General features: G+C 50.7%; 1 protein-coding gene across 3 annotated transcripts; it reads left to right on the top strand.

Annotated features, from left to right (window-relative positions):
• The first annotated feature begins 700 nt into the window (after positions 1–700).
• LOC122385001 (B-box type zinc finger protein ncl-1-like) lies at positions 701–24,108 on the top strand. 3 transcript variants are annotated; one of them, XM_043372898.1, is made up of 16 exons: positions 701–759; positions 7,749–7,992; positions 8,289–8,601; positions 9,182–9,328; positions 15,516–15,650; positions 16,062–16,303; positions 16,871–17,033; positions 17,383–17,630; positions 18,015–18,287; positions 18,555–18,793; positions 19,119–19,244; positions 19,526–19,728; positions 20,319–20,512; positions 20,786–20,949; positions 21,110–21,342; positions 21,476–24,108. In XM_043372898.1, exons 2-16 carry the CDS (start codon positions 7,883–7,885, stop codon positions 21,578–21,580), a joined length of 2,895 nt encoding a protein of 964 aa, XP_043228833.1. In that variant the 5' UTR covers positions 701–759; positions 7,749–7,882; the 3' UTR covers positions 21,581–24,108. The 3 variants fall into 3 exon arrangements, with proteins under 3 accessions (XP_043228833.1, XP_043228834.1, XP_043228832.1); XM_043372899.1 differs by having other exon boundaries at positions 713–985; positions 18,039–18,287; XM_043372897.1 differs by having other exon boundaries at positions 713–985.
• Positions 24,109–24,743: the final 635 nt, after the last annotated feature.

The following is a 24,743-nucleotide window of genomic DNA, read 5'->3' as shown; positions in this document are numbered from 1 at the left end:
TGCAGTGGTCCCAGCTAGGGCTGACTAGATGAAGAAACTGGAGAGACGTTGTTCTATATACCCTGGGAGAGACAGCCACTAAAGTTTATCCGATGTTCGATTGTTTTCATGCACTGCTGTGGGCGGAAGCGTTTGTTCCTCACTCCGTCTGCGTCCATCATTGTGCAATGAACACCCACGCAACCCTCTGAACTTCCGGCCCTGACTGACACTGAAACTGACATTCTTCTTTCGTCTCCTCACACTGTGGTCTCCTCAACATTTTCTGGTTATTTTCGCAGCGATATCGAGTCCGGACCATACGGAATAAGCATTTCAGAAGGATCAGTTGTCTATTGAGGATCTATTTCCGCACATTGTCTTGCTTATTGATTTATGACTTATTCAAAATGAGATTGATAATATATGTATAATGGGCTAAAACGAAAATAAATGCTGAAAAATGCAGCGGGTGAATGTGTAGTTATTACACGGAGTACAGCGTATGTTCATTTGCATGCGGCTTCTTCCATCGATTCTAGTTTGAAATTATCCCAGATTTCTAGTACAATTATCCTATTCCATTCCAGGTGCAAAGAAAAAAATATTTTTAAATCTGAATTTACGATATTCGCACTAACTGAAATAATTCAAAATACTAGAAAATATTTTGTTGTAGCTTGATTTCCTAAAAGTGAATAATTTGCTAAACTAGATATTTCTTTTGCCAGATTTATCACACTTCCGGATACAAACAACACGCAGGTGTTGGTTGAATGGGTGAGGGAAAACGCTAAACTTATTAAATTTTGACTGCCACTTTACTGAAACAGTTGTCTATGTATGCTATTTACAGCTAATATTAGTGCCATTGTGTGTGATTCGTATTATCGCTATTTTCTCTGGGAACTTGAAGGAAAGGCAGCCAAATATATGTGGCATTTTGGCGTGGATGGCCTTGGACGAAATCTTTTGCTTCAAGCTTTCGAGCCTGCTCATTTGAGGTGTAAGTATAGCATCAATATATTTGCGATAACCTTGACTTCAATTTTATACAAATGTTTGATGAATGTTGTGGATGTATTTCTGAATATAGAAGAAAATTAACTGACCACCATTATCGTTACGATGGCCTCTCCGACCCCATTGTCCGTAATTGCTGCCAAATCAAAATGTGATTGCTTGTTTCACAATTATGCATGTTAGAATTTATTGCTTTTCATCATATTCATGCTACACATGTGCTATTATATTGTAGCATTTATTTGTATTGATCCATCAGATTGTTGAAAGCTTTCAGTAGGCGGAACTATGGTCAAGCGTACCCATTTTCGGGAACACATTTTCGTTCCCATGTTTGGGAACGATAAACCCAAATATGGGAACGCCATGTAGGCATTATTTAAAACAAGAAAAAGAACCGTTAAATGACGTCCAAAAAATATAAAACGATCGTGAACCGCCTGATATTTGTCTCAATATTGTTGGGAAAGAGTTTGATATTGTAAGGCCCATCGTAGTTTCAAATCGTTCCCCTATTTCTAAAGCAGTCCATCATCCGGGCCGCGAGCCCAAATTTGGGAACGCTCTCGTACACTGGCGCTGCAAGCGTTCCTTATTATGGGAACGGCGTACCCAAAATTGGGAACGATTTCACCGACACCTTTCAGGGGCTCTTTTCATTAACAAGCATCACGTCCAACGCCGCAAATTATTGTTAACGCAACAATCATCAGATGACCTTTCCGGCAAGACCGTCGCATGTTTCGCCCGGTCTTCTGCGCTTTTATTCCCGTCGATCTCGCAGCGGGCACGCCCCCCCCTCTGCAGGATTACGTAATTCACAACGCTCAGCGATGTTCAACAAGGTCTTCCATACCTATATCCACCGTCCGCGCTGAGGGTGGAGACATGTCAAGCACCTGTCTGTTTATCACCGATAGTTGATGAGTACAAGGAAGTATCCAAAAATGGGAACGCTGAATATGTTACACCCTCAAAACACCTAGTCCCAATGAAAATCTAGTTTTTTCCTTTCTTGTTGAGTGTAAGTGGCAAAAGGCCTGGTAGGATGGGCACGAGGAATTATCGAAATCAGCATAAAAATTATAAATAAGCCACACAGAGCGAGCTATATAAGAGAAATTCCCCCAAAACGATCACGCTTAGAAACACGGAAGACAAAAACCACGCTCATGACGCTCCTTATAAAACAACTCTAAACAGCTAGCATCCAAATAAAATATGTCTTTCCGGGATGATAAAATACAGCTGGACAATTTTCAACCGCTTAAACTGAGTTTACAACAGTAGCTCGGTAAATTCACTCACGTTCCACGCGGTCGTCCGCCCCGACACAAAAGTCAACAATATTACCTCGGGACCGTCCGCGTCTTCGCTTGCATTTGTCAGCATCTGGTGTCGATAGTATGAAAGTTCATAACCAGGCGAAAATTATTATACTTTACCTCAAACTAAAAAATGCTTCATTTTCCTTAAAATTGCATGTTAAATGTCGTATAACCCATATTTCCACCATTCTGTCACTTTCAAAAAATCATTAAAAATATCATTCCACGGTCAATTTCCTTGTTCCACGGTCAGATTAAAGATAACTTTATGGAGATTTAGTAGATACTTAAATCAGCGTGCACTTTTTTGAGACGTGATGCACTTTTGAGTTTTAGTGGGAGAACGGCCGAAAAATTGCCTTCCGTTCTCATAAATGGGAACGCCCGTTCCCATATTTGGGAACTCCGTTCCCAAAAATGGGGACGTTCCTATATTTGGGTACTCATGACCATAGTTCCGCCTACTGCTTTGAAAGGGCATGGATGATAGATGTGAGGATTAAGATTGGGCCATCATATAGCAGGTGTCTCACATGCTGCCACTGCCATGTGACAGCAGTCCACTGACATGGTTACGTCAGTTAGCCTGACTGATGTCACATAAGCTGTTTTTTTTTTGCTGTTATTGCAAAATTGTCAACATTTGACAACAATATCAGCTGCTTTAAGCTTTTCTGTTGATTTAGCTGGCCTCATTACATGGGTATCAAATAGCATAACTCATGCCTTACCTAGTTACCTTCATTCCCCCAGCTACATAGGCTGGTAAATTCTCCCAGGCCTTCTACCTTCCAGTCATAATTGGGACAGATATTCTAGGATTGTGTGGGTGATATGAATTCATAAGCCTGGAGTAGGTTAACCCGCGCCCTGCTGGGGGTCCTGGATTTCCACGCCCTGCTGGGGGGGGGTGTTTGAACACCCCCCCTTGTAACTCGGCTCCTGGGCCACGTAGCGATACGCGGAAGGCGGCGTTCGAAAGAGCGTAAAAAATAATGACGAAATCACTTCGGTCAATTTTTTGGTCAGGTCAAAGGTCAGGTCACCAGGGGTCATTGAAGGCAAAATTTCGCCGATTTCCAGGTCGAACGTCGAAAATTTCCAAGAAGCCAGCGCATAACTCGGGAACCAATAGAGCTACAGCGCCGGGGAAAAGCGCATTCGATAGCCCTATTAACGCCCTTTCTGAGTAAATTTCTCAGATTTGACCTAACGTCAACGGTTTTGCCTGCAGGGGGCAAAAACTGCAAAAATAGCCGATTTTTTGGAAACAGTTTTTCTGCAATAACTTTTGACCCAAGCCTTGTACGAGCTTACTTTTACCGGCATCGTGTTCCTCTCGTCAAGACGCATCGAATGAACTATAACTTGACCTTGAAAGGTCAACTTGAAAATTTGACCTCAGGTCAAGGTCATGACCTGACCGGAAAGGGTCATGTTGCATATCAGTCGATCCGTATCGTCGAGCTGAACACATCTAAGGCGTTTTCATCGCTCTAGCATGCCTCTATCAAAAGTTATTTGCGAAAAACTGTTAGATACCATTTGTGACCTAAGATGACCTCAGGGCATAAAGAAGGGTCACGGACACCATTTTTAAGTTCAGTGTGTCTAAACCACTTGTAATGCGGTGTTTGGGAGTGTTTATAATGTCTTTCATCCAAAAGAGGCGCATTTCAATTTTCTCCCATTGACTTATAATGGGGAGGTCGCAAAATTGACCTGACCTTAGGTCATCGATATCAAAATTCTGAGATATACATTTTGTACATGCTATTGCTCTTAGCAATCGCTGAAAGTTTCAAAGCGATCGGTCACTCGGTGTAGCTATGACAGACATTGAAAGTTTTTATGAGGTGAGGTCACTTCAAGTGACCTGGTGACCTGACCTTGAATGACCTTGGTCTGAAATTTTCACAACATGTGTAGAATTGATGTATGATAAGGTGTACCAAAAACGGCGGCGCTCCGCGCCGCCGTTTTTGAGATATTCGCGAAAAACCACAAGGGGGGGGGGGTGTTCAAACACCCCCCCCCCCAGCAGGGCGCGGGTTAATAAAACAGTTTGGATCTTGATATAAATATCAAACTAATTGTTACAATTAAATATAATTAAAGATCTTATTTGTGTCAACTAGCTCATCATTTACATTATCTGAATTATAATTTTTCATGTCTAGTCAGCATTAAAATTTGTCTTAAACTAAGATCATTTTCATCAGTGTTTTGATCCACTATAGCAAATACTGCTGAGTGCTGACACCATGGAAGTTGCTGCAAACAGGCTTGTGAAGTCAGTTCATTCAGAGTATTATTTCACAGATAACTGTTTCTGGATAAGACAACTTATCCAGCCAGTTGTGTTCTGTGATTAGCCTTTTCTTACCTACAAGTTCTAGCCTTTTGTACATACCCTCCTACCTTATAACTAGATTGCATGAATTTGCAATCTAATTATATGGTGGGAGCAAAAATGCAAAGAATACCTATGTGTTGGTGGACCTTTGGCTCAGCAAGACATTATCTGCTTGGTGGGTGCTGATTTTCAGTTTAAGCCATGGAACAAAGCATATGGAAGAGATTTAAAATACAATTAAAGTACTTGCATTTGTCATGCCTTGACATTAAATCTGTACGATTTTCAGATAACCATTAGATTTTAAATTCTTTACTCTGTTCCATATCAATATTGTGGTCAAAGTGCACTGCTGAAAGCAGTGCGTGATTTCTGTATATACAGCTCTTGCATTCAAAGATGCAGAATATTGAATGGAGGAACGAACTGCCAAAGGAACCCTGACCACAAGCTTGATATGGAACAGACTATAGTTACCCATTCTTTACATAACAGGCAAAAAATTCTGCTGGTGGTTGTGTGTTTTGTATCTGGAAGTGGCATTCCTAGTCTGCTCGCCAGCTGGTTTTCGGGTAGCATTGGCTGATGTTCACAGTGAAGCCTTCATTGGCACTCAGCCAGCCAGACCACAGAAGTGGTGTTAGGTTGGGTGTACCGTTCATCGACTGCACAGCCTGCTGCAGCTGCTTCAGTTAGACATGTTTCAGCTCAGCTTTTTTTAGCTTGCTTTATATGATAGAGGAGCAGGGACGCAGTAATAATTGGTTGTGTTTTAAGTTTTTCTCTTTCTTTGGCTGATAACCTGTGGTTGACTTTCAAAATCAATGAGTCCTTGGGCAGCACCTGCCACCTAGTGCCCGGTCAACTACACTAGCCCTGTCCACTCGCATTTCCCGTCTTCATAGACGATGCCAACTTGACCCATTTGCTTACTGCCAGTGGCTGCTTTTCTGTTTCCGTACCCATGAAGGCATCTTATCAAAGATTAAATCACTAGATGCAGTAAATTCAGGGATGCGGAGCCGTGGAAATTTCAGACAGCTCCGGGTCCGGCTCCAAGTGAAATAGCATGGCGGCTCCGGCTCCGAGTAAAATGGTCCGGCTCCGGCTCCGACTCAGTACATCCCTTATGCGATCAATTAAATACGGGTGGAAGAAATAAGGCGATTGGATTGGTGCACGTTGCTTCTGTATTTGCATAACAAGGCTATTTTCTCAACAGCACATGCGATCACCGAACAGGGTATATAAGGTGGCGAAATGTTATGGATATGTATTTTTCCCGGAAAGAAATACTCTCGGTCCATTGCACTGGCTTCAAAACAATGGCCGTCACCTGATGACCGGTCCTCAGGTTCTCGGGATGCAGCAGACGTGGGGAGGGAGGAGCAGACAGGAGGTTGATTGCGTACTGTGGGACACTGGGGATACGTATTCAGCTTCTTTCATCCACGTGATGGCCTATGACGTACCACATGTTTTACTGCCTTGTACGAGGGGGTATCGAAAAGTTCTGATCATCACCATGAATTAGATGTGATAGAAATTTGATTTTTTTACATGATGTTCATTACTCCTTTACAAGTCACCACACACGACCGCAAACTTATTGCATCGTTTCTTGAGATGCCTCAGGCGGTCATTGTAGGACCTTCGCCTTGTCCCGTAAATCACTGCTCCACCTCATCAATGACGTCATTTCTGGCCTTTAATCACCGGCCATACTGTGGATTCTTCATCTCCTGTAACAATCAAGAGTCAGTTAATACCCAGTCAGGTGAATTTCTTAGATGCGGTAGGATTTAATGTCCACATCATGTTGATTCTTAAATCGCAGCTCAGGACGAATGGGCGGGGGCGCTGTCGGTGCGGATAAAACATCTTTCTTGGGCTTTTTTGCGGCGATTCTGCTTGAGGCCATCTCGCAACTTCTTCAAAAGTGTGCAGTAGTGCTTGCTTATCATTATCCGACCATCATCAAGACAGTCGGTAATGACTATCCTACGCCAGATCCAGAACACTGATAGCATTGACTTTCCATATCGGCTTCTGCATCTTCGCCTTTTATGAAGAACAGATGTGCCGTGCTTAAACTTCTTGATCATCTTTTTGTCTCTGGATCATACACATAGACCCAGCATTCGTTACAAGTCATTAAATGATCGAAGATGTCTTCAATTTCCTAAAAAAACCTAGTTTTCATTTCGAAAGGCCAAGACGCATTTTTCTCTTGAACAAAGTAGATACACGAACTTCTAAGCGGGCTGACTCCTTTATCGTCTGTCGTTCTTCGCCGATAATATTTTCAGGCACTGCCAGAATTGAGACCTTTCTGTTGCACAATCATCTGAAAGGTCACACGACGATCTGTAAGGATGAGGTCCTCCACTTCCTTCACAGTCACCACCTTGTCAGTCACTGGTAGTCACTCACTTTTTGACTCCCCTGCAAGGGAAATGCAACCAAGTTGAAAATTATTTGTTCATTTTCGGTAAGTACATTAGATGGGCTTCCCCAGCTATTAACTAATTTCACTTTCTTGATGTATTTTCTCAGTGTGATACCGTTTCAAATGCATTAGTTGGATGACGGTTCGGTCCTCAATGGGCCCAATACTCATCTTTTTTACTTCTAAGTCTCTCCTACATAAGATAAAACCACTTCTCAGGATTCTCTTTGCGGGAACATTGTTCTTAAGAACCAAATATAATACCAACCAAAAATCATCAAAATCGGTCTATATCTTCTATGTGATGATCAGAACTTTTCGATACCCCCTCGTACTGTCAAACCGAACTAGGTCAAATAACTTTTCCTCTTAAAAAAGAGCCGGATTCGCCCCCTTCTTTGACGGCTCCGGCTCCGGCTTTGGGCTATATTGTTTCACGGTTCCGGCTCCGGGCAAAATATGCCGACTCCGGCGGCTCCGGCTCCGGCTCCGCACCCCGGGCAGAAATCTTCTTACATTTGCCTTTATGGACCATCATGAAATAAACTATCGCCGCTAACTCTTCCGTCTCTTGCAACTATAACGTTTGTACACGGACTCTTGTGTTTCACAGACACTGTCTACGTAATGTAAGCTGCCGGCACTGTCTAACAGTGGTAGACCACCAAGCGGGAGCAGCGGCAGCGGCGGTGCGCGGCGACCGGCCGGTGTGTGCGAGAGAGGCGAGCGGGCGCGGGCGCAGCGGCCATGTCTGGCTCGGACTCGTTTCTGGACCTGGACGCCACGCTGGTGGGCGAGGACCAGCGCCTGGAGCCACTGGAGGAGGAGTCGGCCGACACGGTCTGCAGCATCTGCGGGTCAGTGCACAACGGACGGTTCTGCCCTAACAGTAGTCATGGAGTAATTGCCTAGATGCATTGGTAAAAAAGACTTTGCATATCATTACAGACTACAGCACAATATTTGGCCATTATGCCAGAGCTGAAAACATCTGAAATGTTTTTTATCGTGAGCCTCTGCTGCCAGTAGCTGTTTGAAGGTGTAGCGTATATTGGATAATATGCGTTGTGCGTTCGCTATATGCGCTGCGTGTGCCATTGGCTTGCGTTTTGTCGATCACTGTCAGCATTTGACGCTGATTGCTCGCTCACAGAGAGGGCTATCAGCGGCCGCGACTGCTGCGCTGTCTGCACGCGTTCTGCGAGCGCTGCGTTCAGCGCCAGCACGAGGAGGACGAGGACGAGTCGGGCGCCGTCGAGTGCCGCCGCTGTCAGCAGCCGACGCGGCTGGACGAGCGCGGCGCCGCCGCCCTGCCACTCGACCATGTGACGCTCAACCTGCGCGACATGCAGCTGGTGCGCGAGGGCGCCGCCGCGTGCTCCAGCTGCCGCGCCGGCCAGCCGGCCGAGGCGCGCTGCGCCGACTGCGCCCACTTCCTCTGCGCCCAGTGCCACCAGGCGCACCAGGTCAGTAGCGGCGCGTCACCGCGACACGCCGGTGGCGGGGACTGTAAACATGTTTTTATACACTTTTGCCATGTTGAGATAGACTGCTAATTACTGAGTGGCTTACTAAATGCTAAAATTTCAGAAATTTCTTATCTTCATTTTGCTTTGCAATGTAACAGCATATGCGGTTACAGTTGCTTTGTTATGTTTAGCAATAATCGGTGTTCATTTTTCATGAAAATCAGTGAAACTTAAGAATCATTTTCATTATCTTTTTGTCAATATCTTTCACTGCAGAACAATTTGCATTATGGCTCTCTTAGCTCAACCCTTAGAATAGCACTACCTGCGGTTTCCAATGCACCGCGGCTATACTTCAGTGATCATCGTGATCATTGTAATCGTCAGCTTTATCGTGGTGACGACCGCCTGTTTATTATTTCACTACGTTAACAATCGATTCTACAGCTGAGCTGAACACTGAACAGCAGCACTGTGTTCAACATTAAGTGGTCGCCATTTGATACAATGCCACTCTCGGCACAATGAAGAAGCCCATGGTTCCTTCAACTGAGCTCCACTGCCTCTTCTTCCGCAGAAGATGAACTGCTTCCAGCGGCACCAGGCGATGACGCTGACTGAACTGGAGGAGGCGGCCAACAAGAACCCGATCCCGATCCACCGGCCGGTCCTGTGCGACCACCACCCGGATACGCAGGTCTCGCTGGCCTGCATCTCCTGCAAGGTCAGTCGCCGGGTGGGATGACTCGCTTAGCGCTCGTGGGTCGTGGTTTTGTGATGTGTGTGTATTCATGGCGAAGAAGCTGATTTGGGCGCCGATGACTGCACTGCAATCCGGGCGTTCCAAACCCTCAAATCATCATCGTCATCACCGGAGAAACTATTTGAATGGTCCTCTTGATTCATTCGTGGCCCACGGTTCCTGTTGAATTAGAAGTTCACTAGGGATGTTATTTTCTTCAGTTGAAATAGGAAAATGGCCATCCAAGTCTTATCTCGCGACAGGCGGCGATGTTTTCCCAGAACGCTACTTACAGCATGTGTAATATTTTGTGCCCACCAAATTTTACGGCCGAATTTACTGAGCTAATGTTCCAATCGCAAATGGGATGTGAAACTCACGGACAGCTTCAGCTAATTCCAGTGGTGTGTTTTTTTCCGGCCATGAAAAACTTGATATTGTTTACATTCTGTCAGATGTTGTCTGCTTTTGTCACATTTTGCCTACTATGAACGTCAAACCCTTTGAGACCCCACTTTTTTGCGATAATTTTTAAATGCGTCAACTTTCGTTGACAATATTCTGGCATTGTATGTTTCAGAACCTGCCGAAACTTTTATTACTAAGGTATTTTGACGCCAAACTATTATGGAAGATACTTCTCATTCACTCGTAATGCTAAGGTCAATTCAGGCCCGGGCAGAGGCTTGCGCTCGGCCACACTCGAGCCCCGCCACCAGCGCCATCTGCTCTAAATGCCATCTACCAGCGCCCGCTACCGCTACCAGCTACCGCCCACCATCAAGCCTGGATGGAGCGAGAGACGCGAGTGACCGGTCGCCGAGCAAGGAGCGCCGGAGGGGTAGGGCGGAGCTTAGCGCTGACGTCATTACGTGGCTCCGCCCCATGAGCGCGTAGCCTCTACCCAAACAGCATATTCGTTCCGTGAAATTTAACATTACGAGTGAATGAGAAGTACCTTTCATAATCGTTTGGCGTCAAAATACCTTAGTAATAAAAGTTTCGGCAGGTTCTGAAACACACATTGCCAGAATATTATCAACGAGAGTTGACGCATTTAAAAATTATCGCAAAAAAGTGGGGTCTCAAGGGGTTTGACGTCCATAGTAGGTCAGTACCTGCCGTGCAAAGCCAAAAACGTTTGCGTTCGGGTGACCCCTGGCCTGACACAATGACCTCTGACCTTAAGTCATCGTGTTTGCTTTGTACGGCAGAGTATAGTTAATGTTTGGTATTCATATATTTCCAAGGATACCTAGTCTCATTTTGAATGCCAAATTAATCACATATACAACGTTTATTTCCTGGCTCTGTTTCACTTTCGACACCGATGACAATCATGCTCGCATAAACGTTGGCCCTGTTTCCAGAGTGTCCTTTAGCGTGTCCTTTTTTGCGTTGTATGAGAATTGCGTAGTTTTGTTGATTCCATGCAGTTTTAGTCATAACTTCTTGACACGAATAAGTCCTCTGGGCTGACATTCTGGCTGGTTTATTTGGTTAGGGACTTTCGACTGTAATTTTAATCCATTACTTCATACTTAACCATCGTCGTTTATGAATAGTCTGCGTGGAAGTGCGTCGTACCTAGCTGTTTCTAGTTTTGTCTAGTTTCGTTGTACCCAAAGATTGAACCTCTGTGACTTCCGCGGAATTCGGCCACTGCGCATGGACCGAGGAGATCGTCTCAATCAGTGACAAACACTGACGTTTGGTTACGACAGACAGCCTGAGCGTGCTCTGGGAATTGTCAATAACATGCAGGCTGTCGTCAGTGCAGCGGTAGGTTGCTGCCCCACCAGGCGCACCAGACAGCGGGCCGGGCGGGGGTGTTCCCGGGCGCGGTCCAGAGGTTTCTCCGCGCCTCCGCTGGCCGGCCGCTGAACCAAGGCACCCACTAATGGCACGCGACAGCTGTGATTCAGCCGCGGCTATAAAAAGGAGCCTGATTCATGCCGGCACAAGCCGACCGTGCATATCGCAACCGCCGCGGCCCAGTGCCACGGAACATGGACCGGGAATGATGCAGAACTGTTATCATGTTTGCTATCGCCGCACACTCATTCATTCGGCCTCGATTTAGCACATTACAGGCTATAAATATGCCGTCTTATTGACGGTTGCATATAACCGGCTGCCGCTTAGCGGAGAGCCTGTGCGGATGTCGGGCCGCCGGGCGGCTCAGTATTTTCACCTGGCAGTGCTGAGGCCGGGCACCGTTAGTGTGGGGTGAGGCCGGGGCCGGCGGCAGACGACGGACCGTGCCGGCCTGGCGACCGCCGAGGTGTCAGGCCGGACGGGGCGGTGTGCCGGCCGCTCCTCCCTTCTCCCCCGCCCCCTCCCCCCGCGAGCAATGCGGCCAAACAGTCGTCGGTGGCGCCGGCCGCCGGCCGCTAGCCGCCCCTGACCCGCGCGGCGCGCCGTCGTCACAGCCGAGCGCCGGCGGCCCCGACCCCGCTGAGACGGCCGAGCTGGGGGTGTGGCCGGCTGGGGACGATAAGGCCGGGTAGGAATGGAGAACGCAGAAATGCGATGCGATGTGTTAAAGAAAAGTGCGTTTTTTAATGGGAGTAAAATGAATATTGCTGTCGGCTCGCGTAGAAGCCTCAATAAACAAACAAGAGCTCTGGATCTAGACAGTCAGACACAGTCAAAAAGTACCTTTGACGCAAATGGGTGTGCTAGCGCTGTTCACTGCCCATGACGATTGTGACGTGGATGATATGTGGCCAGACACACCATCTCGTGGTCATCACCACCATTACGGGCTGAAAGCGATACAAATCTCGGATGCCTGTTACTGCGGTGGTGTTAGATGCATCCTGAGTTCAGCCAAGTAAATTGGCGTAGATTGATAATCACGCCATTTGAAAATATACCGATGCTAGCAAATGTTTATTTATTTCTTTGAACTGTTGACAATACTGTTGACGCATGCCCGTAAATATTTGGGCGCCGATAACCGCTAGGCTGATTTTATCGTTCAATGCAGACTCGTTCTCTTTTTATCGTCATAAATGTCCGCAAACACAGTTCAGTTGATGCCAATAAACGGCAGTAGTGAACGGCAGTGATGCCAATCAAAGGGTGTAAATGATATTAGGCCTGCTCTGCCAAATATTATTTGCGTCGCACTTTGAGGAGAAATTCGAATTGCGTTTCTTGCCGTCGAATCTATCTGCGATGTCTGGCTAGTGGCTACTGCGCTGGTAGCTCGGCCGGTCGACTGGGCGGCTGTCGGGACGGGCCGACCGACCGACCAGCCGGCCAGCCGTCTGCCAGCCACAGCTCTCCCCGGTGCCCTCTGGGCCGGCCGCTGCGGTGCCGTGCCAATGGCCTGCCCACCGACCCGTCACCACCTCCCCGGCCCGGCCGCCGCTGCTGAATGCCGCGGCGCCAGTCATGACGTGCTGTGCTGGGGACATGTGGGGCGCTATTTGCTGGATATACATCAGCTGTATATCCGCTGCAGATATGCAGTGGCGTTGGTCGGTCACTGTCTGTTTTGATCCATATTATCACTTATTTAGTCGTTACTTGCGCTAATTACGGAGCGAGCGAAGCGAGCGTAGTCTTTCCTTAGATTAACGGAAATTTCTGAGTATGAGCGGCCGGCCGGCCGGCCGGCCGTGCGGACGCTTTTGCGAGGCTTATATCTCAGCAACCACTTGACCGATTTACATGCGGTAATTTTTGTAGGGTAGCTTCATTCCTTCTACCAAGTATTGGACTATTCCCGATGCATGTGGGTGACCCCTTATGCACGTGCCACGTGCAAAACGAAGAGGTGTCAGTTTTGCAATTGTTGCAATATCTCGGTAACTACTGGGCCGATTGCGCTCAAAGTTGGCATGTAGGTAGGCACCCACTAGGCACTGCATATGCATGTGCCAGACTTGGGGTGCTGCTGCACGTGCGCACGTGCAGGGGTCGTTTCCAGATCTCGAGAACGGCTGGACCGATTGCGCTCAAATTTGGTACACAGTTAGGGACCGGTTAGTAGGGTGCCGTGCACAAGTCAGTTATGACCCATTTTGCACGTGCGCACGTGCAGGGTGCCGCTTCCAGATCTCGAGAACGGCTGGGCCGATTGTGCCCAAATTTGGCACATCGCTAGAGACCGGTTAGTAGGGTGCCGTGCACAAGTCAGTTGGAGGTACCCCCTCGAAATTCCGCACGTGCAAGTCCCACCCTCTCGCTCGCTCCGTTAGTCGCCCCAAAAGGCGTTATACTGGTTTTACCGGATGTTGATGTATGTATGCTCATAAACAGATGCATGCATCTAAACCACACGAGCGCCGAATTAAATATGTCACGTGAATGGGATTTTGTGAACATTCCTAATGTCACGAGATGGCGTGCATCCCAAGGTGCATCCGGTGGGGTAACGCGCGATTTACACCAATAATGTTCACCCTCGTCATTGAAGTCAACTTTGTGTTCAATTAGTTGGGTTGACTTCGGCGTGGACCCTTTGGCTACCTCACTTTTTGGCACTGGATGGCATTGGCAAGTGTGCGTAACATTGCTGGGTTAGTGCGTGGATCGTTCAGTAACGGGCTTCACATCGATCGTTGGATAAACTTCGAGCCAAAGATGGAGCTCGAAGCTGCATAGTGAACTTCTGAATTCAGCAGGGCGACATTACAAATTTATCCACTCGACTTATTACAGGTAAGGCTGGGAAGTAACGGTCTTCGAATTTGCGGAATGTGTACTTTGTAATGTGATTGTCGTTGCTGAATGGGGAGCAACCAGTTACGAAGCAAATAAGGGGAACGAGCGTCGAGCTATTCTTGTTGTCCTAAGCGATTCGGTATTGTATCCAGCATACCGTCTTTCATCACTGGTTCCATACTTCCCTGGGTTAACATTTATCCATCATTCATAATAGCTACGCATCAAGGTTTTATGTTTTACGTCTTGCAGTGTTATACTGGTGTTGGATGTTCCGTTATTTGAATGCGATAGGGCATTGACCACATAGGTATTGACGTAATAACTCAATGTCCACTGAAAGTACTTTTATTTCAGAGGAAAGCCGCCTCATAATTCGCATCACTCCGACACTGTACAGCCCTCTGCAAACTGCGTGGTAGGTATTCTTTTTTCGACTAAAACGAGAATAATGCGCATACTATGCTATCGGTCATTCGCAAATCGTAACAGGAAGACACGCGAGACTTCGCACCTTAGATTGGCATCATCACCGTATTCATTTTCCTTCTAGTTCGACAACAAAATCCAAAAGTTTATATTTGCCCCCAAAACAAACTTTTGCATTTTGTTGCCACACAAGGCGTATGCTTTGTTTAGTGATACACCTAATCGAAGGAGTGGAGCATGGCGCATCTATTTGCAGTGAGTTCTGACCGACTGATAGCATAGCCTCTGAGTTATTACCGGTTTTGTCGAAAAAAGAATACCTACCACGCAGTCTGCTGAGGGCTGTACATTCCATTAAATTGCTTGGTAGCGTATACAATGTGCATATTCGTGTAAGGTCTGAGTCTTTCATTCGTGGGTTTGAAAAAGGTCATTATACAGACGCCGCCGTCCTGAACTTTGATGGCACACAGTGTGTGTGTCTGTACCGGATGACAAAAACGCTCGACGCAGTGGATTATCAGCGGCAGCGGCTGGCTCAGTTCTCATGGTATGAAGGTCAGCGCTGGTAATACCAGGCCTATTGTCTCTCTGTCGTGAAATACTCAGCGGCTGTTTTTATTAGCCAGGACAAATTATGTTTTCTGACAACGGTAAAGAAAGTCATGAAACATCGTAGGCTGGAGAGGGATGCCACTTTCCACGTTTTTTTTCTCGCGAACTTCTCTCATCATGCATGACCTTATGAATTTGGTAAATTATAACACGTAGGTTTGCTACGAAGGGTGCGCAAAAAGATACCGTAGACGAGTAGTCGTATGGCCAGCGAATTTTTCCCATTCTTCGCCACCTCACCGGACTTGCACACTATACACTTACAGACATTACCACGTGGTAATGGCTGCAATGGTCCGGACAGTACACACTGCAGTGAGCTGCCGTGAGCGCAAACTGCTAAGTCAGCTGGTAAGCTGCTAACCAATGTATCGTCCTCCAGGCAGTGCGCAATGCTGGTGTGTGAATCCCGTCTCTGACGTCTCCCGTACAATCCTCTGTGCCACAGGAGCCGGCGTGCGAGCAGTGTCAGGCGGTGGGCGGCGCCCATCCGCCACCAGAGCACCTGCTCAAACGCATCTGTGACGTGGAGCGCACCGAGTGGGGCGACTTCCTCACGGCCATCGACGACGCCAAGGCCAAGGTGGGCAGCCGGGCGGACTGGGAGTGGTCACTGGGGCGGCACCGGGAGCTGGGCTGGCTATCGAGCGCTGCACGGGGCGCAGACTGATGTGATGTGATATTACGACACTCATGAGTCCTGACATTGTGTAATGCTGCTGTCCTGTCTCTCCTTTTTCTCTCATCTGTCATTCTTCATTCTCCCATTCTCTCTCCCTCATCCTCTCCCTCCCTCTTTTTCTGTCTTTTTATCTATTTCTTCCTTTTTCAGTGCCTCCAATCTGTTTTCCATTCTGACAGCAATCCTCCACTGTCACTAGCGTACTGGTGGGCTGCCGCCTCGCCCTCAGCTGTGTACCTCATGCTTAGCGTATTGAACCGCTGGTATTGCGGCGCCGGCCCGGTCTGACCCCTGTTCATCCCCTCCGCACAGAGGAAACAGATGGACAGCACGGGTAACGGCGTGCAGTCGGCGCTGGAGCAGCTGCAGGCGGCGCACGAGCGCTGCTGTCGCCAGATCGAGCAGCAGTTCGAGGCGGTGCAACGTGCCGTCACCGAGCACCATCAGCGGCTGAGGCAGCGCTGCGACCAGCTGCACAGGCAGAAACGCGACCTCGTCTGGGACGTGGGCGAGCGCTGCCACACGGACAAGGCGCGTCTCGAGCAGGCGCTCAGGTGAGGAATACGAACCGGGAGGATTGGGTGTGCGCTGGATCGTGTGGCCATCCGGAATACTACGGCGGCGTGGTGTAAATCTGCAGACTTGGCTGATGCATTCAGACGATGTGTCTTAAATGATTCGTTGAACAACATAAGAGCAGTGTCCCAAATGTGGTGATTTGGGTGGGAAACTACATCCAAATAAAATCATTTTTCACTTTCATCTCTAATTTTCAAGAACAATTTTCCACTCCCAATTTTACCAGCAAAAGACATTTGCATGGATGCTCTTTTTACATCTTACATTTTACCACACTTGTACATAAATTTATGCCATTGATCCCTTTTCACTCTTTTTGGGCCTTATCTGACTGGCAATTTTCCACTCTTATCCCCATTTTTGGAGAGGAACTTCCCCTCTGACACCCAAGCCCAAACACAATTTTGGGATACTGCACAAGAGGCATAGCCGTGAACGTTTTAAAAACACGACACTGAGCTAGTAAAAGCCATCCGTAGCCGTTTCCCAATCGGTCAGTCGCTGTGACCATGTTCTGACCGACCTATGTCCCGCCGTCGCAGGCTGGCCGACCGTCTGGTGGAGTTCGCCAACAGCGCCGAGCTGCTCTCACTGAAGCCGGTGCTGGTGGAGAGGATGCGAGAGTCCACCCAGGTGACCCAGCTGCCTCGCGACCTCGACCTGACCTTCGTCTGTCAGCCCGACTCGGTGGATGCCACCGTCAAGGTCAGTTGAGTGGAGTGAATTTTTGTGGAGTGGATGGTGGACGGTTGCATAGAAAGTCTTCCTATCGCTAAACACGAATGTTTAGTTGGCTTGTTTTGTTGGACAGTAGGGATCACGTCGTCATGCCTGCATTTCTTACTGTCACTGCTTGAGGTGTATGTTGACAGTTTCGCTGTTGTGTAAGACAAATAATACTTTTTTTCGTAACTATAGTCGGCGTTTCTGAGGCAGTTTCATACCGTCCAGCACTGAACTGGACCGGACCGCGGCCATCCGTCGTTTGTGTCACCGCCCCCGTTGTCCGCTGCCGCCGGTCCCGTCTGACCCATCTGTCTGTCTGACCGGACAGGCCATGATGGGCCACTTCCTGGAGGACGCCCCGCCGCCGCCGCCGCCGCCGCCGGCTCCGGTCGCCGCCGTGCCGCAGCCGCCGGTGGGCGCGGCAGCGGCCGTGTCCCGCCAGCAGCCGGCCCTCACCCGCTCCCCGCCGGAGGGGCGTGTTCAGAGCGGACCGCTGCCGCCGGCGGCACGGCCTTACTCGCGACAAAACACCACCATCTCGCCCGTGGAGGCCGACATGCCGCCCTTCAGCGCCGGGTAAGGCCGGTCGATGTGCACAAAATGGGATGTTTGGGACAGTACCGAGTGAGATGTATGTACGGGGGTGTTAGTCGGGTAAACGTGACACAGGCTTTGGGGAGAATGATGGTAATGGGATGTGGTAATAGACTAGGTAGAATTATATTGCAGTGTGACACATTTTGCACAGTGCACAGCTTAGCCACATCAGCTGAGTTTATAGTGACCATGATCTATGTGACCAATTTTGTGATGTGCTTTCGTCCCTTGAATTGTTATGTGACACGGGTGAGTCGTCATGTCAAACACCACCAGTATCTGCTCACTGTGCGCCCCACCTCACCACCATCCCGTAGCATCTCGATCCTGTCTGATGTGTATGTTTACGGTGCACGGCGGCAGGTATAACTCCCTCTCGTCACCCAGTCTGCCGTCGCCCATCAACGGTCTGGGCAGCAGCAGCGGCATCGGCAGCAGCCTGAGCAGCCTGTCGGGCGGCCACAACGGCGGCCCGCTGGCGCTGGGCCCGTCGCCGCCGCCGCACCCGGGCCAGCCGCCCATGCTGTCGGCGCTGGCGGACGGAGGGTTCCGGCTGCCGCAGCCGCCGCCCTCCTCGGCCGACCGCGCCGCCACCGCCGCCGCAGCGGCCGCCGCCGCCGCTCAGCTCTACGAGAGGTACGGGCCGTTTTCAGATCCGGCTGTTAGCTGTAAAAGACCTCTCATGGTAATAAATTAAGCTGCTGGCTCAAACTATAGTTTTGAACTTGGAGGTACTTGTTCTCAACCTTTTGTTTTCTGATCACCGTACGTTACTGTCTACTCCTATCGATTTGGCTCTACCTTCCCCTGGCAGATGTGTTTCTATCGTGATCAATCTCAACATGTCCCCTAGTAAGTGTGCGTCTGCCTAATGACCCAGTATATCACCTCGTCTGCGCACAGGTCTCAGAGCTTCCACGAGCCGTCGTACGGCAGTGACATGTCTCCCAGCCTGCCGCTGGACTTCCTCAACTCGGGCTCTCAGATGGCGCTGCAGAACATCAAGGCTCTGGCGCGGCTGGGCAGCACGGGCGGCAGCGGCGGTGGGGACCTGATTGACGGCTTTCTCAGCGGTCGCGGCCACGCGCCGCCGCCGCAGCCGCCGCCGGCCGCCATCTCGCCCATGATGGCCGCAGCCGCAGGTGAGCTCTCGAGGGCGAGTGGCGGTCAAGGGCCAAAGGACAGGGTGTGACGGTTGACTGTTGATTTTGGGACCGCTCAGTCTGAGGTGTGGCTGTGATCTGGCCTTCAACCGTGAAATCGGGTGGTGTCGCGATCTTTTCAATGTCTGATTTATAGCAAAATGATATCAGTTATCAATACATCCATGCATGAATGGATCAACAATATGTTGTTTGAATGCATGACCGGACAACTCTGTGCATGTAACAGACCACACAACCGTGTAATGTGTAATAATGGGTATGTGATCACCCTTCTGACGCGTATGAGTGGGTGTGTCTGCAGGTGACGGTATGATGGGCCGCTCGGGTCTGCAGTCCCTGCGCGGTATATCTCCGTCTGGACCAGCCAGCCCTCTACTGGGCGCCGCCAGTCCGCTGCTCGGCCACAACGGCTTCGCCATGCCGCCAGGTCAGTGTTCGCGCTCCTGTGCAGCTGCTCTGCAGTATATCTTCGTTTGTTGGCTCATTGACACTCTCGCATTATGTGCACGTCGCCATGTCCCCAGCTGATCGGCTGCGCTCCCGTGTACCCTCTAGTCTATTTGTATGTACGAGTATGTAACCCCAGTGCTACTCTTGCGTCCTGCGTTTCGCTGGGATGTGTAACGTGCTGCTGTAATACCTTTATGCGACCGCTCCCTTCCTGCTGTGATGCCCTATGCGACCGCGCCTCCTCCCCTTTGCCTGCAGTGGGCGGCGGCGGCGGCAGCGGCACCGTGTCTCCGACGCCGCGCCGCGGCGCCGGCTGCGGCTCGGCCGTCAGCAGTATGCAGATCCGCGCCAAATTCGGGCAGCTGGGCCAGCTGAAGGGCCAGTTCAACTCGCCTCACGGCTTCTGCCTGGGCACTGATGAGGAGATTATCGTGGCCGACACCAACAACCACCGTATCCAGGTGAGAATCAGAGTTGCTGGCGGCCTCGGCACGTACCGTGACTCGAGCACAGCTAGAACTCACGCTGGTCAGGAATAATGTACGGGTAGTTTGGACCACATTTTACATTTACGTTTTTTAAAGATAAATTTAGTCCGAACTTATTGATCGGAAGGATTCACAAGGACAGAGCCCCCGCTAAGCGAAGCTTGTTGCGTTGACCCTGCCCTCTACCCTCCGATGACGCAATTCCGGTGCTATGGCAGAATTTAGAGTCCAAAGTTTAACGTGCGCACATAGCCGCGCACGGCCGGTCCCCTCACTGACTTCTCCTGGCTACGGCCTGCCACCAACCGCAATCATACCTGTCAGGAGGCCCATAAACGTCAAGCGCCCGTCGCGCCTCGAACCCGGACTGTTGTAACCGGGAACGCGTGCTCTCACTACGCGGAGCCCAACGCTCTACCGACTGAGCTACGGGACCGGCATGCGTTATTTTCACACTAAGCTAATTTCAACTTATCTTATCAAAAGTACAATTTATTTGTGCTCTCTGGCAAATTGGTACGAGCGTTCGTTGACTCTTCCTTTCCCTCTGTTCCATCTGACAGATGTTTGACAAGACGGGCGAGTTCAAGTACATGTTCGGCTCGCCGGGGAAGGACGAGGGCCAGCTGTGGTACCCGCGCAAAGTGGCCGTCATCAGGTCGTCGGGAAAGTTTGTCGTCTGTGACCGCGGCAGTGAGCGGTCGCGCATGCAGATCTTCAACCGCAACGGCTACTTCGTCAGAAAGATCTCCATTCGGTGAGTGTGAGGCGCGGGACTAAGCCGGTTCGAGGAGTGACTCGACGTCTCGTCTGGGGCAGTTCGTCTGCTGGTCCTGTGTTGTCTGATTCTGATTCTGAGTCTTATTCTCTCGCCGCACGTCTTATAATGTTGTCCTGAGGCGACCTCGCCAGTGGTCTCCGTAATGTGATTGTGTTTGTGCCTGTATCCGTTTACCAAGCTCAAATGCTGTATCTTCGTTCGATCCAGTGTATTTGCCATCTCATACTAATCATGCATCCGTCTCCACAGCTGCATCGACATAGTGGCCGGCCTGGCCATCTCCAACGCTGGCCACATCGTGGTGGTGGACAGCGTCACGCCGACCGTGTTCGTAATCGCCGAGAGCGGCAGCCTGATCAAGTGGTTTGACTGCAGCAACTACATGCGCGAGCCGTCCGACATCGCTGTCAGCGGTGAGTCATAGACGGCGTAACTGATCAACGAACTGAACATTCCTAAACTTTTGTGTCATGTCTGCACTGCTTCTGTGTCTCATGTGTAGCGTGTCTCATACGTGGTGGGAACTGACATGTCTGTTCGTGCTGATAAAGCGTGTTGTTATCTTCCGGACAGGTAACGAGTACTACATCTGCGACTTCAAGAACCACTGCGTGGTGGTGTTCGACTCGGAGGGCCAGTTCGTGCGCCGACTGGGCTCCGAGACCATCACCAACTTCCCCAACGGCATCGACGTCTCCGACGCCGGCGACGTGCTCATCGGCGACTCGCACGGCAACAAGTTCCACGTGGCTGTGTTCAGCCGCAACGGACAGCTCCTCTCAGAGTTTGAGTGTCCGCACGTCAAGGTGAGTGGCCGTGGCGCGGCGCGGCCTCGGGGCCGTTGCCTAGTGTGAGTGTAGGAGAGAGTTAGTGATGAGGGGTGAGTGAAGGCTCGATGGATAGCTGCTAGGATCTGGCTGACCCCCGTCCTTTCGCCAGGTATCGCGCTGCTGCGGCCTCAAACTCACCCACGAGGGCTACATTATCACCATCGCCAAGAACAACCACCACGTGCTGGTGCTGAACACCCTGTACATCGCCTAGACGCCGTGACGGCGGCGGCAGCGCTGGCCGGCGGGCCGCCCGGCCCCTCCCGGGCCCCGCCGGCCGGCCGGGCCGCCAGCCAGCGCGCCTCAATCCCACACCGCCACTGACAGGGACTGGCATAAATCGGTTGCTCAATTGTCTGGCTTTCCGCGCGTCCGCAGTATTTTTGCATCCACCGATGTCAGATGCCTTGTTGTTTGTTAGCGTTTTTGCCCGGTTTTTTGCCGCGCCTGCGCGTGAACAGGGTCGGAGCCGGCGGCTGGGCGGCGTCGGGCGTGTTTTCGCGCCGCGCGCGCCGCCCGCCGCCGTGGGCCACGCTCGTCTAATACTCAGCCCACTGTGTCGTCCCCCGTAGACTGCAGCAGCAGCGTACCCCGTCCCTGACCGCCCGCGCCCCGGCGGCCGGCCCTGTACCAAGGATCTCTTCGAAGAAATGTGATGTTTGTGCCACGCCCGTCTCCGAGCGCGGGGACGGAGCCGGCCGTGTCTACACGCGGCTGCCGACAGACGCGATCCGACGCGCGTGAACAGACACACGCACGGACAGTGCGCGCGCGTCAACGAGTGCGTGTGTGAGAGCGTGTGTGCTCAGTCGGGTTCTGGGTTCGTCGCGAGTGCGTGAGTGACCGGAGGCGTGCAGCGGCGCCTCCGCAGTTCGTTGGTGCGTTCGCGCGCCGCCCCTAGGTTAGTGAAGCGTGCGTGAGTGGGACGCCGGCCGGCGACCGGCGGCCGCGCGGAGACCTGTCCCGCGGCCGGCACTGACCAAAGATGACCGATTTCTTTCACTGGTGTGGCGGGTGTGCCCGCGCGCGCAGACGAATGATAATGTTACCTAGTCTTCGATAGTCACGCGTGCCGTGGCAGCGGCTGCGGCGGTGGCGCGCCCCGAGCCACATCGTTCCTAGCGCGTGTCTGCCGGTAACCCTGCTGCTTTCTACTTAGCGCGCCGCCGGCCCAAGGACGGGCTGGCCGACCCGCATTTAGCGTGGGCGATGGCGACCTACGGTACTCACGGCCCCCCGCGGGCCGACCGATGGCGCCGCGCGCACCCTATACATAGCTGTCTGGTGACCTATAATCAAACCACGTGATAAGAGCGTCCTTAATTAGTGTTTGTTACCGATTAGTCGGTCCTGTTTTCTTTTCGTTTACAGATATACAAGTTATTGGCAACCGTTTAGCCTTAGCCAGTAGATCTTCCCGCATTCTATCTAATTTTACTGTCCGCTTCCTTTTTCTCGATCATTAGCAACATTGTATAGCGATGGCAGTTTACCGTTTATGAAGCGTTCGTATTAGCATGGGTAGGGGTCCAGTGATGATCGTTATACAAACTTGTTTGGTGCATTTTGTGCAAACATTGCTGTATTATATGTCTAAAATATTCGCGTCGGGCCAGCTGGTAAAATCGCCGTATGTATTTATACGATTTTGCGAGTGTCCGGTTTATCGATGTTGAGCTGCGGCGCGTGGTTGGCTCGACGCAAGCGAGCCGGCAATCTGGGCTAGTTAAATTTTTGTAGCTCTTTTGGCCGGGGGCGGTGTTGCCCCCGGTCTGCGCCCTGGCCGCAACCGAGTGTCTCCAGTGAACTGGCAACGTCAACCATTCCATCCAGGCTGGCGGCGGCGGCGACGCGGGCGGCGGCGGGGGCGGCCGGACGGCGAGGCGGGCCGTCCGGCCGCCGCCGCCGTGCCAGTCTTCCAGAGCGCCGCTCCGCCCGGCGGCCGCCGCCGCCCGCCGCTGCGCCCATGTGTAATCGTTAATCTCATCTCTTGGTGTGAGCGCGCCCGCGCGCGTGCAATTGTCCGTGTTTTGGTGTGCGAGTGAGCCGACTAGTCGCCCGGCGGGAGGCGCGGCAGACCGCGCGCAGCACGCCTTGTAGAAGCAGGTGTCTCCTGTCGCCGAAACGCTTATGTGCCCTTTTGAAACATATCACAGGCTCGTTTCCATAAGGCAGGCGGGCGGGCGGGCGCGGCCGGGACGCAGCAGGGTAGGCGGCGCAGACACGGCGCGCCGCGCGCACCGTCTCTGCACTGTGCGTGTGCGTGTGTGTGCCTGCGGGCGCTCGTGCGAGTGAGTGTGCGTAGCCGAGACGGGCCGGTCGCGCAGTGGCGGCCGGCCCGTGCCCTTCTTATTGCAATGATATTGTGCACTCTTCTCTCTTTCTCTTGGTGATTTCCACATTCAGGTAATGTTTGCTAGTAGCTTTAGCATTTTATTATACATGATTGATTTTATTTTCAGTTTCAGGCAAGAGAGTACAAATTCAGTTACACCGTTTTTACCAACAAACTATGCCTAATTAGAGCTTGTATTTTAAGTCAGGAGGCAATGCGTGTGCTGTGTTAGTGAGTTAACCGGTGTTTTAGACACGTTATTCGTCTTATTTTATGTTTGGACTGGTGTGTTTCGGCAAATGTTAACAAGTTACTGTTACGTTCGTATGTAATCCCGTTGTTCTCCTAGAGGCGCTTTGTTCCGTTTAATTCCATTTACGAGTTCGAATAAAAATTACAAAATTCCCGCCGTGTGTTTTCGTTTGTCGGTCGGTTGGGTTAAGTTTAGAGAAGCAGTTTTGTTTCTGGGAACTCTTCACTGTCGTCGTCTCGTGGCTTTTCTGACTCGGACAGGCCAGACGGCACCGGGAGGATGCCGTGGAGTTGCATTGGAGACTCCGTCTGTCCCTGAATAGATGTCAGTCGAGAGGGTCTGTAGGAGACGGGAGTGCGGTAAACAACTTCAGGCAGCTGCTGCCGCTGCACTGTAGAAGGGAGCATCGGACCACTAAAATACATGTCACTCCTGGGTATGTGAGCTTCAGGATCACCAAAGACACGGGTAGGTAGGGCGATGCGAAGCTGAAATCGGCCTGATCAGCGTCACCTTTTGGTCATTGGTGAACAGTCACTCTCAAGCGCTGGCGACCGTCTGTTCACCCCACGATGAAATATAAATATACGGTCAGTGTCACTACCCTAAAACAGAGTCCTGCAACCGCCTTTGACTAGTGAGATTGTGTGTTAATGCCTCGTAACCAGCCTTGCCTCAGCATTGGCACTGGCGACGCCCGTACCGATTGGTCTTGGGCCCTGGTGGCAGTACTCAGTCACATCAAGTTTGTAGCGATTCCGCAATGCATCATCTTTTCGCGTACCGCGA

Source organism: Amphibalanus amphitrite, unplaced genomic scaffold (assembly GCF_019059575.1).
Source record: "Amphibalanus amphitrite isolate SeventyFive unplaced genomic scaffold, NRLGWU_Aamphi_draft 000205F_arrow, whole genome shotgun sequence".
NCBI classification, from domain to species: domain Eukaryota; kingdom Metazoa; phylum Arthropoda; class Thecostraca; order Balanomorpha; family Balanidae; genus Amphibalanus; species Amphibalanus amphitrite.
Note: the sequence above shows the minus strand (reverse complement) of the source record. Positions and strands in the feature narration are given on the sequence as shown.